We start from the raw sequence: 15,875 nt of genomic DNA on the forward strand, positions 1-15,875 counted from the left end.
AGGGGGGCGTTTCTGTTTCATCAGGGCTGTGGGGGGTTCATGTGTCGAGCTCATTTTCTGCTTCAGACTCAGAGACGGAGCACAAAGGAGAGAGACGCTGCTGCTCCTGCTGCTGCATCCATCCATCCATCCAACCGTTCATCCAACAGTCCATCCAACCGTCCATCCATCCGTCCATCCATCCGTCCAGCAGGATGGACGGCTGCCTTCAGCTCCTCTCAGGTGAGATTCTGCTTCCTGTTTGTGATCAGAAAACAGTTTTTTTGTTTCCTTTCATTGAAGCGTCTCAGCTGCTCTGATTTCATTTGAATAATAAAAGCGAAGCGGCAGAATCTCTGTTTAACATAAAAATGGCTCCAAATGATTAAATTAATGGAAATATCAGTTTATCTGAGGCTTTGATCATCAGCTGATCAGCTGATAGGTTCACAGTCAGCTGATTAATTCATCAAAATGTTGAAGATAATCCCTGATTTCTGTTAAATCAGTGTAACTCAGGTCTGTTTTTTATGGGTTTGTCTCTTTGTATTTAATAACCGTTTTCCTCTCGTCTTGTTTCTGAGCGTCAAAGCTTCGTTTTTCAGCCCGGATCCGGTTCGGTTCTGTTTGTTTTGGGTGTTTGTTTTCAGTGTTTGCTGCTGATTTAAAACGTCAGAGTCCAGCCGTTTGAAACGGGCCTGATTGAGATTTAACTTAACTGTGGGGAAGCATCCAACCCCACCGAAGGTTTTAAAATAAAATAATCAGTTTTACGTCATTAGTTCATTTATTTAGAGTAAAAACTGTCAAAACCAAAATGATCCTGTGTGTTTCTATTTGCCACAGACTATAAGACACGTAAAGAAATGATTTGTGTCTCTAAATACTCACAGCAACTGCATTTTAAATTTATTGGTTTTTCTTGATACTTTTATTGAACAAACAGTGGAGAAAATAGTAAAAACGTCAAATCAATGAAATTCCTGTCATTATAAAAAATGTATCCTATTTTTTTTTTTATCTTCGTCCTGCAGCAGAAATGTTTTTCCGTCGGTAAAGACGTTAAATCGTTAATTTTTTGCTCCTCTTTTGTCTTGAAATTTTTCCCCAAACGTCTCCAGAACCAGAACAAGTTTTTGGCGCAAGCGAGGAATTTACGCCTCGGTTTTTATCCCTCACTGCGTTCAGACATTAAAAACAAATGTATAAACTTTAGAGGAATAAAAATAAAGGATAAAAAGAGCCATATTTTAATAAAAAAAAAAGAAAAACGGAAGTTGGTTTGTTTAATTTATTTCCCAGTAGAGAATCTGCCTCTTCCGGCTTCAGGCTGTTCGTTTTGTTCATCAGACACAGAAACTGTTTCTGAAGGTTAAGGTATAAACAGTTTGTGTCCAGGATGTGTGGGGTCTGCAGAAATGTTATTAACCCCTTGAGCTGTAAAAGTCCTGGATGTGTTGGAAGGCCTGGCATGATTTATTGATTCTGTGGGAACGAAGGATCTCCAGTAGCAGTCAGTCTCCCAACCAATCTGAAGAGGCCTCTGACTGAAGACTGTTGCTATACGACAGCCTCGCAATCAACATGACATGCTAACAGCTAATATCCAATAATCCTCAGCAACATGTCCTGGATGACATCATCAGTCGTTAGCTAGCTCTGCTAATCGGCCTCCTTTGCTGTTGCAGCTTCTCTTGAACTTCCTCCTTCTCTCTCTCTCTGCGTCCGTTCAGGCTGCTTTTCAGCTCCTCTGGGGGTTTGGGGTCGTAGTTCAGGGATTATTTGAGCTTTTGAAATGCTAATAACCGGACTCGTGTTGTAAAAACAAAACAAACAAAAAAAAAAACAACGTTGTTGCCATGGTTACGGATCATAACAACTGTCCAAAAATAGAGTGTCAGAGCAAAAATCTCCTTGTAGCTGCTCAACATCCAGAACCAGAAGGAATTATGACTAGAAAGGTTTTTATAGATTCGATCCGTTTATTTATAATTTTTTTATTTTTGTTTTTTGCAAGATTAAAGATGAAAATTATCAAAATATTTTTTGCACAAATAAAATAAGACATTTTAGTGTCTTTTCTCAAACTGCTGCAGTTTGTACTCATCTGCAGATTTCTGCATCAGAATCATCTGGTACTTTCTGTTTTTATCGTTTTACTTTCATTTCTTTAGTTGAACTTTTAGGAAATCTGTTGTTCTGACCTTTTCTTCCTGGACTAAAATCGCTCTGGTTTTTCCATGTTTCCGTTTATGTGGACAGAAGGAACACAGCCAGAACACACGGCTGCTGAAGTCACCTTTGGCATCATGATTATCCTTATAGCTGTCAGGTTAAAGAGACCCCTGCTGCCCCCCTGTCGGCTCCTGCTGCCCCCCTGTCGGCTCCTGCTGCCCCCCTGTCGGCCCCTGCTGCCCCCCTGTCGGCCCCTGCTGCCCCCCTGTCAGCCCCCGTTGCCCCCCTGTCAGCTCCTGCTGCCCCCCTGTCGGCCCTGCTGCCCCCCTGTCGACCCCTGCTGCCCCCCTGTCGGCCACTACTGCACCCCTGTCGGCCCCTGCTGCCCCCTGTCGGCCCCTGCTGCCCCCTGTCGGCCCCTGCTGCCCCCCTGTCGGCCCCTGCTGCCCCCCTGTCGGCCCCTGCTGCACCCCTGTCGGCCCCTGCTGCCTCCTGTCGGCCCCTGCTGCCCCCCTGTCAGCCCCTGCTGCCCCCCTGTCGGCCCCTGCTGCCCCCCTGTCAGCCCCATACTTTTGTTCTTTAAGCTTAATTTGTTTCTTTGGTTAGATCTGTGTGAAATCCCAAAACAATTTGACCAGCTAGGATTTTAGTCTCTCTGTCACTTCAGGCTTTAAATCAGTGGTGTCCAAAGTGTGGCTCGGGGGCCACTTCTGGCCCTTGAGGCTGATTAGTTGCGGCCCCTTTGGATGGAGATTTTTTATTTGTAATCTGGGTAAAATTATGTTATGTTTTGTACAATACAAAGTTTTAATCTTTTATTATAAGTAGAACCAAGTAAATCCAAAGTCTTTTTCTGAAAAGTCGATTTTGCTGCGTTTGCTTCATTTATTAAACTCGGCTGAAAATGGAAACCTTTTTGACCCAAGTGACCCAAATCCCGTCCTTAGAAATGAGATTAAATTTGTTTGATCGAGCAAAAATAATTTGAAAGGAGTTTTGGATAAACAATGAGAGTGTCATTATTTATCCCCTTCCTACCAAAAAAATATATACTTAAAAACAGACTACTTTATTTGCTGTATTTTTTTTTTTGTATTTTCTTGGCTCAACGTTTGTCACGTTTTAGACAAACGTGATAAAAAGTTTGGACACTCCTGCTTTAAAGGTGACCAGTTATGGAAAATTAACGTTTTTGTGCTTCAACTGCTTCTACAAACAACCCAAGTGCTTAAAAAACACCCAGATGTTTTTTTGTTCATGTTTTTGGTGTCTGGAAAATTTATTTGCCATTTCAAAGATCTCCCGAATTTTTTATTTTTTATTTTTGTGACATTCTACAGGGACTACGCCATTACCTAGCAACCCCAGTGGAATCTGGCCCCGTTACCTAGCAACCCCAGTGGAATCTAGCCCCGTTACCTAGCAACCCCAGTGGAATCTAGCCCCGTTACCTAGCAACCCCAGTGGAATTTGGCCCAGTTACCTAGCAACCCAAGGAGAGCTCCAGCATGTTTGGTCAGCTGGTTGTACTGCTGGATGTGCTGTACAATGGCTGCTGGAAGAGAAAACAGTTTTGTTGTTGTTTACCATCCAGAAACCACTTGCTGCATTTCTTGGGGGGTTGTCCAGGAGGCTCCACTTCTGCTTTTCAAACATGCTCGGTTGTTTAGTTGCGCATCTGCTTTCAGAATGATTTTGTGCCAAATGTAGTGTTCTACCCTCACCTGTCCTGATTTGCTGTTTGGCTCCGTAGTCGTGCTGCTGATGTCATCGTGGTGCGTTCAGGGCCTCCAGGTCAGCCTGTCGCCCAGGCAGCCTCTCCTTCGGCTCGGCTCCCACCAGCACATGGTCTGCCAGGTCCATGACTGTCCCACAGAACCGAGCATCACCTGGGCCACCGTCAACGACCGACCCCTGGGGGCGTCCATCAGCGCCAACAGAACCCACTCCACTCTGACCTTTGACCCCGTTAAGATAGAAGACGAAGGGCAGCTGACGTGTAAGGCCAAGTGTGGAGATGAACGGGCGGCGAGCCGAGCCTCCGTCGGCGTTTACTGTGAGTTCCCGACCCGAGGCGAGGTGGGCCCGGCCGGGTTGCTGTTGTTGACGCCGTCTCCGTCCTCTGGTTCCAGCGTTTCCCTCGGACCCTGAGATCGCCGGGCAGGACCGCCTCAGGGACCGCGTGGAGGCGACGCTCACCTGCCGGGTGCCCAAGCTGTACCCCACCGGGGACCTGAACCTCACCTGGGTCCGAGGAGACACGGTTCTGAACAGCACCAGAGGGTCTGGGTCCAGCTCCATCCAGTTCCTGCCCCTCAGGGAGGATTCGGGAGAGAACATCACCTGCAGGGCGACGCTGGAGCTGCCAGGTCTGCCGTGGGACGACAGGACCAGAGAGACCAGCACAACCCTGAATGTCCGCTGTGAGTCAGACCTTTACTAACCGGGTCAGAACCGTCTGAGCCCTGATCAGTCTGGGTGGAGAGTTGATCCGAATCTCTAAGATCCTCCATGTGACTTTCAAATTCCTCAATCAGACTCATGAAATTCATCGTCAGTTTTAGTCTGACCCTCTGAATCAGTCAAGGTGTCAACACGAGTCTGAAGCCCTCAATTCAGCGTCTGAATTTCAGCTTTTCCTCCTCTTCCTCTTCCTCCTCTTCCTCTTCCTTTTCCTCCTCCTCTTCCTCTGCAGATGCTCCTGTCCTCATGAACATATCCGACCCGGTGGAGTTGATGTCTGGCTCTCCGCTGACTCTCAGCTGTTCTGCTGAGGGAAACCCCGAGCCAACCATCACCTGGACGGCAGGCGGTCGCCCTCTGCCCGGAGGTCGCGGAGGTCAGCTCGTCCTATCGGCGGTGAAACTTTCCGACGCCGGACGGTACGAGTGTGAAGCCAGAAACTCAGAAGGAAACCGGACTGCAGCTGTAAACATCACAGTTTTAGGTAAGAGTGAACGTCTTGTTTCATTTGTAGCCGCGTTGCAGCGTGACGTCATGCTAACGATGACTAGCATTGGTGTTAGCTGTTGTCAATATAAAATGCTAAATATTAAACATACGCATCATACGCAAAAGGGACGCAGTGCTTTGCTGCTAATTGTCAACACTGACAAAGTCAGGAAACAGTTTTAATTTAAAAAATGACGATGGAGAGGGAAGTAGTTCAGCGATGCTAGCTTGATTTTGAAAAGCTTAACATGTAGATGGCTGCAGAATTATGTTTCGGTTCAGTTAAAAAAGAAAGGAAAACATCGACCCACACATTAACTCTGACATCAGTAGAACAAGTGTTGCTAATCTACCACCGCTGTGTTGGCTAATAGCTAATCTACCACTGCTGTGGTAGCTAATAGCAGCTAATAGCTAATCTACCACTGCTGTGGTAGCTAATAGCAGCTAATAGCTAATCTACCACTGCTGTGGTTGCTAATAGCAGCTAATAGCTAATCTACCACTGCTGTGTTAGCTAATAGCAGCTAATAGCTAATCTACCACCACTGTGTTAGCTAATAGCTAATCTACCTCTGCTGTGTTAGCTAATAGCAGCTAATAGCTAATCTACCTCCGCTGTGTTAGCTAATAGCTAATCTACCTCTGCTGTGTTAGCTAATAGCAGCTAATAGCTAATCTACCACTGCTGTGGCAGCTAATAGCTGCTAATAGCTAATCTACCACCTCTGTGTTAGCTAATAGCAGCTAATAGCTAATCTACCTCCGCTGTGTTAGCTAATAGCTGCTAATAGCTAATCTACCACCGCTGTGTTAGCTAATAGCTAATCTACCTCTGCTGTGTTAGCTAATAGCAGCTAATAGCTAATCTACCTCCGCTGTGTTAGCTAATAGCTGCTAATAGCTAATCTTCCAGCGATCATTTGTTAATAGCCTGAAAACCTAAAACTGTAACTGAATGCTCTAATATTTTTGGGAAATGTTTGCATGTGTTTTGGTACTGAATCCTGATACGCTAGTGGAGCTGTTGTCAGTCGCTAAGGCAATGAGAATGAGAAAAACGAGACGATAGGATTGGTTTTGAGTTATTCTTCAGCGGTTTTTCTGCATTGTTTTTCCCTTTGCTGAGCTGCACTGCACTGAATTACTAATCGCTACATCATCCAGGTGTCATTTGGTCAGCGGTTCTGCCGCAGCAGCGCCGCTACTGACGGCAAGGAATAGAATCATCTTTTTGCCCTCCAGCATGCGGGAAATTTCCAGATGTGAACAATAACATGCTATAATCTGGTTTTGTAGTCCTTATTGTCTTCTTCCTGTTTTCTCGCTTAGCTCCGCCCACCAGCACCTCCCTCTCAGTGGATCCAGGTGAGGAGGTGGTGGAGGGCCAGCAGGTGAATTTCACCTGCAGCTCTGAAGGAGCTCCGCCTCCCAGCTTGGTTCTGAGGAGGAGAGGGGAGGAGCTTCTGAGGACTGACTCCGCCCCCCTGCTCAGCTTCAGCCTTCCCTCCGCCTCACTGGAAGACTCCGCCCACTACGAGTGTGAAGCCTCCAACCAGTATGGCTCCCAGCAGGAGTCCAGGTCCATCACTGTGAGCGGTACGTCTCAGCTGACCGACCGGACCGTGATCCCGCTGGATCCTGTTGGATCCCGCTGGACCTGGACTCACTCTTTCCGTCCCTCTCTCCTCAGCTCACCCGCTGCAGCTCTATTCCAGTCCTCAGGTGTCAGCAGGGCGCGGCTCGGCTCTGATCCTCACCTGTAACGCCTCTGGCTGCCTCCACCCCCCCACCTTCAGCTGGAGGAGAACCGACCGGAACCGGAACCGGACCCTCCTCCAGAGGACGGAGCCGCAGGACGGCCAGTCGCACCTCCACCTGCTGAACCTTGACCTCCGGCATCAGGGAGGCTACAGCTGTGAGGCCGAGTGCGACTCGGTCATCAGGACCAGAGAGATCCACGTCCAGGTCTACTGTGAGTCCGACCCGCATGTTCAAGAGTTTGGAGGAAGTCCTACTGAACTGTTTAATGCACAGTGGGGGGTAGAGCTGATTCTGAAGTTAGTAGCACCAATCATTAGCATTAGTTTAGCTAATGCTAACCTCGCTGTAAGCGTAGTAATTATTGGAAGCTAACGCTGACGCATAAAGCTTTAACACTAGTTCAGCTAAAGCGCCACATCAACATGGTAATTAGTAGACGCTAATGCTAAAGCACTAATTATAAACACCAGTTCCGCTAACGCTAAGGCACTATACCAACATAGTAGCTAGTAGGAGCTAATGCTAAACCCAAACCTCATTCGGTCAAACTTTTGTAAAATTACAGTTCAGTTTAGCTGGAAAAACTAAATTGGGGAAAGCTAAATGCGCTAATCGTTTTCAAAGCTAACTGAAGCTCTCAACATAAAATTAGCTCCGCTATTAATGCATTAGCGCCCACCACTGGTGCCACAGTATGATGCTGCTACCGCTCTCACTTTTCCTTCACATTTCTTTACACAGTAAAACTTTTCCAGAGGTTTTATTTGAAGAGGCGCCCTGGGTTCGACTCCCAGTCCGTTCTCTGCTTCCTTTTTCTGTCTGATTAATTAATAAAGGTCTCTACTGCCAGACAAATTAACAAATGTAATCTCATGTGCATTGGAGATCAAATAAATGATTAAAAGCCTAACTCACAGTCATATTCATGCTGATAATTGGATATAAAGCATATTAGCCCCCCAGATGTCAGACATAAACTCCCACAGATGATGATGTTAATACTTCCTGGAGTCTGGGTATCAGCAGTGGGAGTTTGGCTTCCTGCCTGTGATTTCAGAGGTTAGAAAGGAAACGGCTCATAAATCAGAAAGTAGTTTGTTTTTTTTTCTCTGGAACAAACTGTGAAAAGCTGAGAGGAAATCATTCCAGCATCAATCTGCAGGACTGAGTTTCATTCTGACACGCTGCTGCAGCTCAGCCTGCCGGGACGCGTTCAGTGCCGCCGCTGAAGGTCGAAGGTCGGAAAGTTTTACATTGTTGATTTAGTCCGAGAGAGAACGGCAGCGTTTCCTGACGCAGGCCGTTGACACCTCCTGCTGCTGTTGGCTTTTAAAGACGCAGCACAACCACCGTGGGAATCCGGTTTCTGGAAATGAAAGTGAATAAAGTTTAACTATAAACAGCAGCAGCAACAGAAACAGCAGCAGAAACAGCAGAAACAGAAACAGAAGCAGAAACAGCAGCAGCAGCAGCAACAACAGCAGCAGAAACAGAAACAGCAACAGAAACAGCAGCAGAAACAGCAGCAGCAGCAGCAACAACAGCAGCAGAAACAGAAACAACAGAAACAGCAGCAACAGAAACAGCAGAAACAGAAACAGCAGCAACAGAAACAGCAGCAACAACAACAGCAGCAGAAACAGAAACAACAGAAATAGCAGAAACAGAAACGGCAGCAACAGAAATGGCAGCAACAACAGAAACAGCAGCAGCAACAACAGAAACAGAAACAGCAGCAACAGAAACAGCAGCAACAGAAACGGCAGAAACAGCAGCAACAACAACAACAGCAGCAGAAACAGAAACAACAGAAACAGCAGCAACAGCAACAGAAACAGCAGCAGCAACAGAAACAGCAGCAACAGAAACAGCAGCAGCAGAAACAGCAGCAGCAGCAGAAACAGCAGCAACAGAAACAGCAGCAGCAGAAACAGCAGCAACAGAAACAGCAGCAGCAGAAACAGCAGCAGCAACAGAAACAGCAGCAGCAACAGAAACAGCAGCAGCAGAAACAGCAGCAGCAACAGAAACAGCAGCAACAGAAACAGCAGCAACAGAAACAGCAGCAGCAGAAACAGCAACAGAAACAGCAACAGAAACAGCAGCAGAAAAAACAGCAGCAGCAACAGAAACAGCAGCAACAGAAACAGCAACAGAAACAGCAGCAGCAGAAACAGCAACAGAAACAGCAACAGAAACAGCAGCAGAAAAAACAGCAGCAGCAACAGAAACAGCAGCAACAGAAACAGCAGCAGCAGAAACAGCAACAGAAACAGCAGCAGCAGAAACAGCAGCAGCAGAAACAGAAACAGCAGCTGCTCTGGTTGTTTTTATTAAACCTGGAAACTGAAGGAGAGACGAACAGAAAAAGACCCAACGCAGCTGCTGACCGTGAGAAAAGTTCATTTTCTTTGCTGTTTTCCTTCAGTGGGAGCTGCAGGTCGAGCTGAACGGCTCTGACTGACGGGACGCGACCCGGCATGAGGAAGACGAACAGAACCAACCGGCCCACGCACGCTGCAACCTGTCGGCTGAAACGCCTCATCCGGCCGCTGAGCGTGAAATCCCGCGTTAGCTGATGGTCGGCTTTATGACACCATGATTCATCAGAAACACCGGAACAGAAACCAACCGGGTCCAGTCGATGCTAAAAGATGGTTTCAAAAGTTTGGAATAAACAAAAAGAGAAAAAAAAAATTAATGAAGTCATTTAATAAGAAAATAGCAACTAATCGTAATTAATCGATCATCAAAATAATCGTTGAGTAGTTTGCTAATCGATTAACTTCTAAAAGAAAAGGACATTTTCTGAAAAAACAACACATTCAGACAAAACAGTTTTTTTATTCCAGTTAATAAAAATGTTCTTTCAATTTAAGTTTTAATTATTTTATCCACTAAAGGAATTTTATTGTTTTTTAGGCGATTAAATGTTTATTTTCTTATTTAATAACGGAATTAAATTATTTATTTGTGTCTTTATTGTTTTTCTAATACTGTATAAAAAAGTTAAATGATAAACTTACAGTTCAGATAAATGATGTTGGTTTCCTCTCACTGGTTTCTCCCCAGCGTTCCCATCTGACCCTGTTCTGGAGGATCCCGGTCCGGTCCTGCTGGGCCAGGAGGTCCAGCTGCGCTGCGATGTCACCGACATCTTCTCGTCCAACCAGCTGCGGTTCCGCTGGCTGTCGGGGAACCGGACTCTCATGGTGGAGATGCACGGGGTCTCCGGCTCCCTGCAGAACGCCTCGTCCGTCCTGCAGCTGAAGGCGGAGGAGGCGGCGCGGGTCGTGACCTGCAGCGTGGAGCTGCTGGCGGCGGACCGAGACGTCTGGAGGTCCAGAGGAACCAGCATCACCCTGCAGATCCACTGTGAGTCGTTTGGGTTTCAGGGAACCCGGGATCAGTCGGTTCAAATACCTTGGTAATCGATTCATCGCTGACTGGAGAATACAAAACATATAAACCACATTAGAGCTGCAGTGTGGAACCTTTGTAAGAATATTTGGTTGATGAAGCAAGTTGGGACACGAGAGATAATCTGAAAAAAATGAGCCCCTCCGCCTGCTCCCAGCGCCAACTGCAACCAGCCAATCAGAGCCAGGAGGCGGGGCTTAGCGCTGACAATCACCTCTCCTTGTGACTAGCATATATAATTCCTACAGCAGCTGATGGTGACATATTGATTGTGCTATAAATTGAAAACATAAAACTGCTGCTTTAAATCTAAAAACTGAAATGACGGAGACATTTGTGAAAAAGTTTTACGCTGTTTTTTCAGAACTGGTTTCAGTTTTTGCTTCAGATTGTTTTGTTTTCTCTGTAAACTGTCCCTGAAAGATGATCTTCCTCTGTCCCAGACCCTCCGAGGTCGACCGTCCTGTCCGTCTGTCCCGGTGAGGAGGTGCTGGAGGGACAGCAGGTGACGCTGACCTGCCGTTCGGACGGAGCTCCGCCCCCCGCCGTGGTGCTGAGGCGGAACGGGGAGGAGCTTCTGAGGAGCGACGCCAACTCCTCCTCCTCCTCGCTGTCCCTCAGCATCTCCTCCACCCTTCTGGAGGAGTCGGTCCGCTACCAGTGTGAAGCCTCCAACCAGTACGGCTCCCAGTTGGTCTACAACGTCATCACCGTCAAAGGTCAGGGTCCACATTCATGCTAACCCGCTAATAGCAGCTAATTAGCATTAGCTTCTGCTAACGTTTTGATCAGCGGTTCCCAAAGTATGATCCAGTGCAGCTGGTTTCCTTCAGACTCCAGATCTCGTTTAAAACCTTCCTGTTCTCTGCTCCTCTCCTGCCGCCTGTTTCTTCTCCGTTCTGACGGGTTTTATTAAGGAAGTCGACCTCTGGCTTCTTTCCACGAGATGTTCAGACAGAAATAACTCTGATCCCGCTGCTGAGTCACGAGACTCTTGAGCCCGGCTGATCCAACCGGGTTTGGTTTGATCCAAAGTCCTGGAGATGTTTCAGTCACAGGAGGCAAAGAAACATCCAGAAACGGGAAAAAGCCGACAAACCGAGACGAGCAGAACAAATCCTGACCTCCTGAACTTTGTTGTCACTGACGTGTTTTCTGCCTGTTTTTGTGCCTTAATTTAAATGCAAAGGTCAAAGGTCGATCTGTTTTCTCTGTGGACAAAAATATTAGCTACGTCTTAAAATAAAAAAACTGGAGATCATTTTCATTTCAGATGTTCTGAAGTGGTGATTTAGCAGAAAAGCTGTTTGACTTTAGCGGAAACCAGTTTGACCCCCAGTGTGATGACAGGCTGTCCGCTATCAGGTGATGATGTGCTGGTTCAAAGGTCAACCTGCAGGTCAAGAGGCCTCATCTGAAACGCTTCGACCCGCTGCTGCCAACATTCTCGACCCGTCAGCAGAATCGCTGCTGGAAGACATTTCTGAGAAGCTCTTGTTCCCAGAATGCTTCAGGCTCCTGCCAAACGCCGGCAGGGCGACCAGCAAGCGGCTGACGCCTCCCCTGATTGTTCTCGGTCAGAACCTCCTTAAAAGTGTTGGGATTAGTCACGGCGCCGCCTCCGCACTCGCTTCAGAGATTTATCACCGTTGATGTCAGCGACGGCCGGAGCCTCCATCACTTCGACCAGCAGCAGAGGATGAATCACCGCGGCAGCAGGTTTTATAACCGCTTCCTCACAGCAGGGGACGTTTAGAGAGACAAACCGCAGCAAAGCTCTGATGTGACGCACATTTCGCCATTTCCTCTCACATGTTGCAGAAAACGTAACGATGTCGGTTCACAGAAACCAAACCTGCGTAATAACTGTGGCGTGTCGGTGAAAGGAGACCGGACAGGGCCGGGGTCGGACAGTAACGCCTCCGTTCTGCTTTCGTCCGGTTCAGCTCCCCCGAGGAACACCACCGTCCACATCTTTCCTTCTACGGAAGTCCAGGAGGGCCAAAATGTGACTGTGTGCTGCCAAACCATCAGCTTCCCTAAACCGGCGGTGATCCTGAAGAAGCTGAGCAACGGGACGGAGCTGTTCTCCAGCAACGGCACCTTCCTGTTGGTCAACGTCACTTCCAGCGACTCGGGCTTGTACCAGGTCAACGTCAGCAACGACCTGGGCTCCGAGGTCAGAGTCTTCAGCATCAGAGTCAGAGGTCAGTGGAGTCACTAACTCACCTAACGAAGGTCTCGGGTCGCATTTCATTTGGTTTTTTTGCTGGTATTCCTTTTGCAGAGGTCAGAACCGGATTTCCTCCCGGCTTGAGCATCATCCTCCTCTCGGCCGCCGGCGTCGCCGCCGGGCTGACGGCCTCCGCTCTGATCCTCGACTACATGAGGAGATCCAGGAAGAAAGGCTTCTACCAGCTGCCGCAGTCTGCGCCGCCATCAGCGTGAAGCTAGCAGTGAGCTAACAGACTCTGAAACATGGCTGCTTCTCCTTCAGCCCTCATCTGAACGAGTTGCTGGAGTTTTACAGCCTTGGCGTCTCACAGCGGCAGGACTGAGGAGGCGGGGCTTTGATTCGCTGAAATGTGGCGACGGATCCACTGACTGAAGATGTGTGGAGGCCATCTCTGATGCTTTTCTGCTCTGATTTCCTGCGTAACGTCGTCATGTGGCTGAAGCTAACCTCCCTCTGGATTCAAGCTTTCTCCAGAGGTCCTGCTTTCCCAGCGTACTTTGCTCCAACGCTGGTTTTCCCTCCCACAGAGTTCCTGTTTTTAGTTAAAGCGTTTGAGATAATGAAATTTAACATCAAACAGAGATAAGAAGAGAAAACTGTTTAGATGATAAGTTTATTTATTAAGGTAAAAAGTAACCAGATCAGCCTGGATTTTTGTTTAAAAGTGTTTAACTCTCTTGTAAAATCAAAAGTAATTTTTTGTAAATATCATTTGTTAGCTGGGAAATTAGCTGTGCTAGCTTTGAAGCGCTAATCATTACTAGTGCCGCTACACCAGCATGTATTTAGCAGAAGCTAACGCTAAAGCGCTAATCATTACTAGTGCCGCTACACCAGCATGTATTTAGCAGAAGCTAACGCTAAAGCGCTAATCATTACTAGTGCCGCTACACCAGCATGTATTTAGCAGAAGCTAACGCTAAAGCGCTAATCATTACTAGTGCCGCTACACCAGCATGTATTTAGCAGAAGCTAACGCTAAAGCGCTAATCATTACTAGTGCCGCTACACCAGCATGTATTTAGCAGAAGCTAACGCTAAAGCGCTAACTCCCGCATTGCTTCGCAGCACACAGACACGCTGAAACATTTAAATTGGTAAAAACCTGTCAGGATGTGAAAACGGCCCTGAAATCCCGACTCTCCGCGTTTAAACGTGTTGCTGCCTTTCCTCTAAACGCCATTTCTACCTCATCTTCCTTTCAGCCTCTGTCATGAGCCCGGCGGTAACCATGGATACGTAAATACTCTTTGCACATCTGGGAAGGCAGCTGATGCCCCAGATCCATCTAAAGAGCTGAAATGCTGTTCAAACTTGGGTTTCTCTCTGTTCGGTACTGTCGCAGCTCGTGTTGTTTGTGTCTCTGATTCTGCTGACTCTGCAGCTCCGCACAGTTCCGCTCTCCTTGTTTTTAATAAAGATTTTTATTTCCTGCCTCGATGCGACTCCATCATCTGATATCTTGGGATTTGCATTTTCTGGGAATTCCCTGTGATTCCCCCCCCCCCCCAGCTTTTACTTTTGCTTCTGCGGCAGTTTACTGGAAATCTCCAGGTCGTCTCCGGCCGTTACCATGGCGACGGTGGTAACTTTCCACGGTTTCTGGAGAGGAAAACGGGCGTTTTGCTCAGGTTATTTAATTTATGATGATGAAATAAAAATGACACAAAACTTAAAACATCTTCTAGTTATTTAGATATTAAGTACAGAGGTTGGTTTGGATCGTTTTTCCAGATGACTTGAAAGGAGCCGTTTCTGGCGGCTTTTGTCTCCCCGCCGCTGGTCGCCATGGAAACTGGGACGTGAGGTGTGAAGTGGACCCGGGACCCTCGCTGGTGTCGCTGGACCCGGTTCAGCTCAGACAGACACACACACACAGTGGCGAGTCTGTTTCGTCACCGGAGCGCCGACCCCCCTGCGGTCACGTGACGCCGTCTCCATGGCAACCAGGCGAGGTCCAGACGGTGTGAAACGAGGGGAAGCTGCAGGAGAGGTTTCTCGTTTATAGACCAGAACCAGAACACGCTGCGGTACCAGCAGCAGAACCGGCAGAACTAAAAAAAAAAAAAACGTGAGACACCTGAGAATGTTTACTGTAAAAAAAAAAATAACAAACTGGTCAGTTTTCGGTGTTTCCTGCTGTTATAACTGCCTCGTTATTTTTAATAGACTTAATTGATCATTTTCTGCCTGTGATGTTTGGTCTGTTGTGAAGCACGTCGATCAGCTGAGCCTGCTGCAAACGTCCCATAAATTAACTTAACTTGAACTGTAAAAATCTGGTTGAATCACAATTCATGTTTCTGTTCATCCAGAACTGAAATTTTCCACATTTTTCTCCTGGTGACAGAAACACTGACGGAACATGGAAAACACAGGAAATGCAACAGAACGTTCCTTCACATTTCTACGCTACATTTAACCCTTTTCTTTTTTTACAGTGTACTGTGAAACCTGCAGATCTGGAACACACTGCAGAGGAATAATAACATTTTCATGGTTTCTAACCCTGCAGCCAGAAAGAGATTAAAAGTGAAGCAACAAAAGCAAAGGAGGCGGATTAGCAAAGCGAGCTAACAGCTGGTGATGTCATCCAGGTCTCTGCTATCTGGATGTTAATCTGTTAGCTTCCTCACGGTCATGAGGCTGGAATACGACAACACTCTTCAGTCAGAGGCCTCTTCAGGGGCGTTGCAACACTGGCTGCTACTGGAGATCCTTCAGCAGCAGCATCACCCAAAACGACTCTTTGAACGATTATGTTACAACCAAACCAACAACAACAAAAACATTGTTTAAAGACTTATAGATGAAATATTGGAGTAAAATCTGTTCAAGAACAATTAGAAAAACTTGATCCAAATCAAATTCACAGTAGAAACTAAATCTTTCGCTTCAGAAACATCCAAAGCTTTTGTAAAATCAAAGCTAATATTTCCCCAGAAGCAGCTTTGACACCAAACGGCTGCAGAAAAAAGAAACGTTTCTCCTCTGAATCACACGAAACGTTTTCAGGAGAAACTTTTGAAACTCTCCAGAACCTTTTAAAATCCTACTCAGACGCTCCTGTCGGATCTGCTGCAGCAACGCGTCTTGAACTCTGGCCGACTCGCTGAACGACCCCGAGGGTCAAAGGTCAAAGACGCTCCATCCTGCAGAAATCTGCAGCTCTAAAGAGACAAAAAAGTAAATTAAAATCTGCAGGCAGAGATTCTTCAGGTCAGGGAAGCAAATGTCTCCATCTTGGCTGCGGCAGGAAATGCCAGCAGGAGATTAAAACGACGAGACGCAGCAGAACGCCTCCCTCCGCACGCAGGGTGAAAGGTCGCAGCGAAGCGGCGGGGCAGCG

General features: G+C 47.1%; 1 protein-coding gene across 1 annotated transcript; it reads left to right on the forward strand.

Annotated features, from left to right (window-relative positions):
* On the forward strand, positions 1 to 13,964 carry vcam1b (vascular cell adhesion molecule 1b). The gene is made up of 10 exons (XM_008406366.3): positions 1 to 222; positions 3,908 to 4,210; positions 4,287 to 4,577; positions 4,850 to 5,101; positions 6,439 to 6,705; positions 6,800 to 7,081; positions 9,943 to 10,245; positions 10,734 to 11,009; positions 12,237 to 12,497; positions 12,578 to 13,964. The coding sequence occupies exons 1-10, from the start codon at positions 195 to 197 to the stop codon at positions 12,736 to 12,738; spliced, it is 2,424 nt and encodes an 807-aa protein (XP_008404588.2). The 5' UTR covers positions 1 to 194; the 3' UTR covers positions 12,739 to 13,964.
* The last annotated feature ends 1,911 nt before the right edge of the window (positions 13,965 to 15,875 follow it).

Source organism: Poecilia reticulata, chromosome 4, assembly GCF_904066995.2.
Source record: "Poecilia reticulata chromosome 4, P_reticulata-male-v2, whole genome shotgun sequence".
Lineage (NCBI taxonomy): Eukaryota > Metazoa > Chordata > Actinopteri > Cyprinodontiformes > Poeciliidae > Poecilia > Poecilia reticulata.

What these genes read in the sequence shown, in the direction of transcription:
- vcam1b (XM_008406366.3), top strand. Translation starts at nt 195, where the DNA reads ATGGACGGCTGCCTTCAGCTCCTCTCAG. An exon ending in CATCACCCTGCAGATCCACT is followed by an intron (nt 10,246 to 10,733) that starts GTGAGTCGTTTG and finishes CCTCTGTCCCAG; the next exon opens with ACCCTCCGAGGTCGACCGTC. An exon ending in CAACGTCATCACCGTCAAAG is followed by an intron (nt 11,010 to 12,236) that starts GTCAGGGTCCAC and finishes CGTCCGGTTCAG; the next exon opens with CTCCCCCGAGGAACACCACC.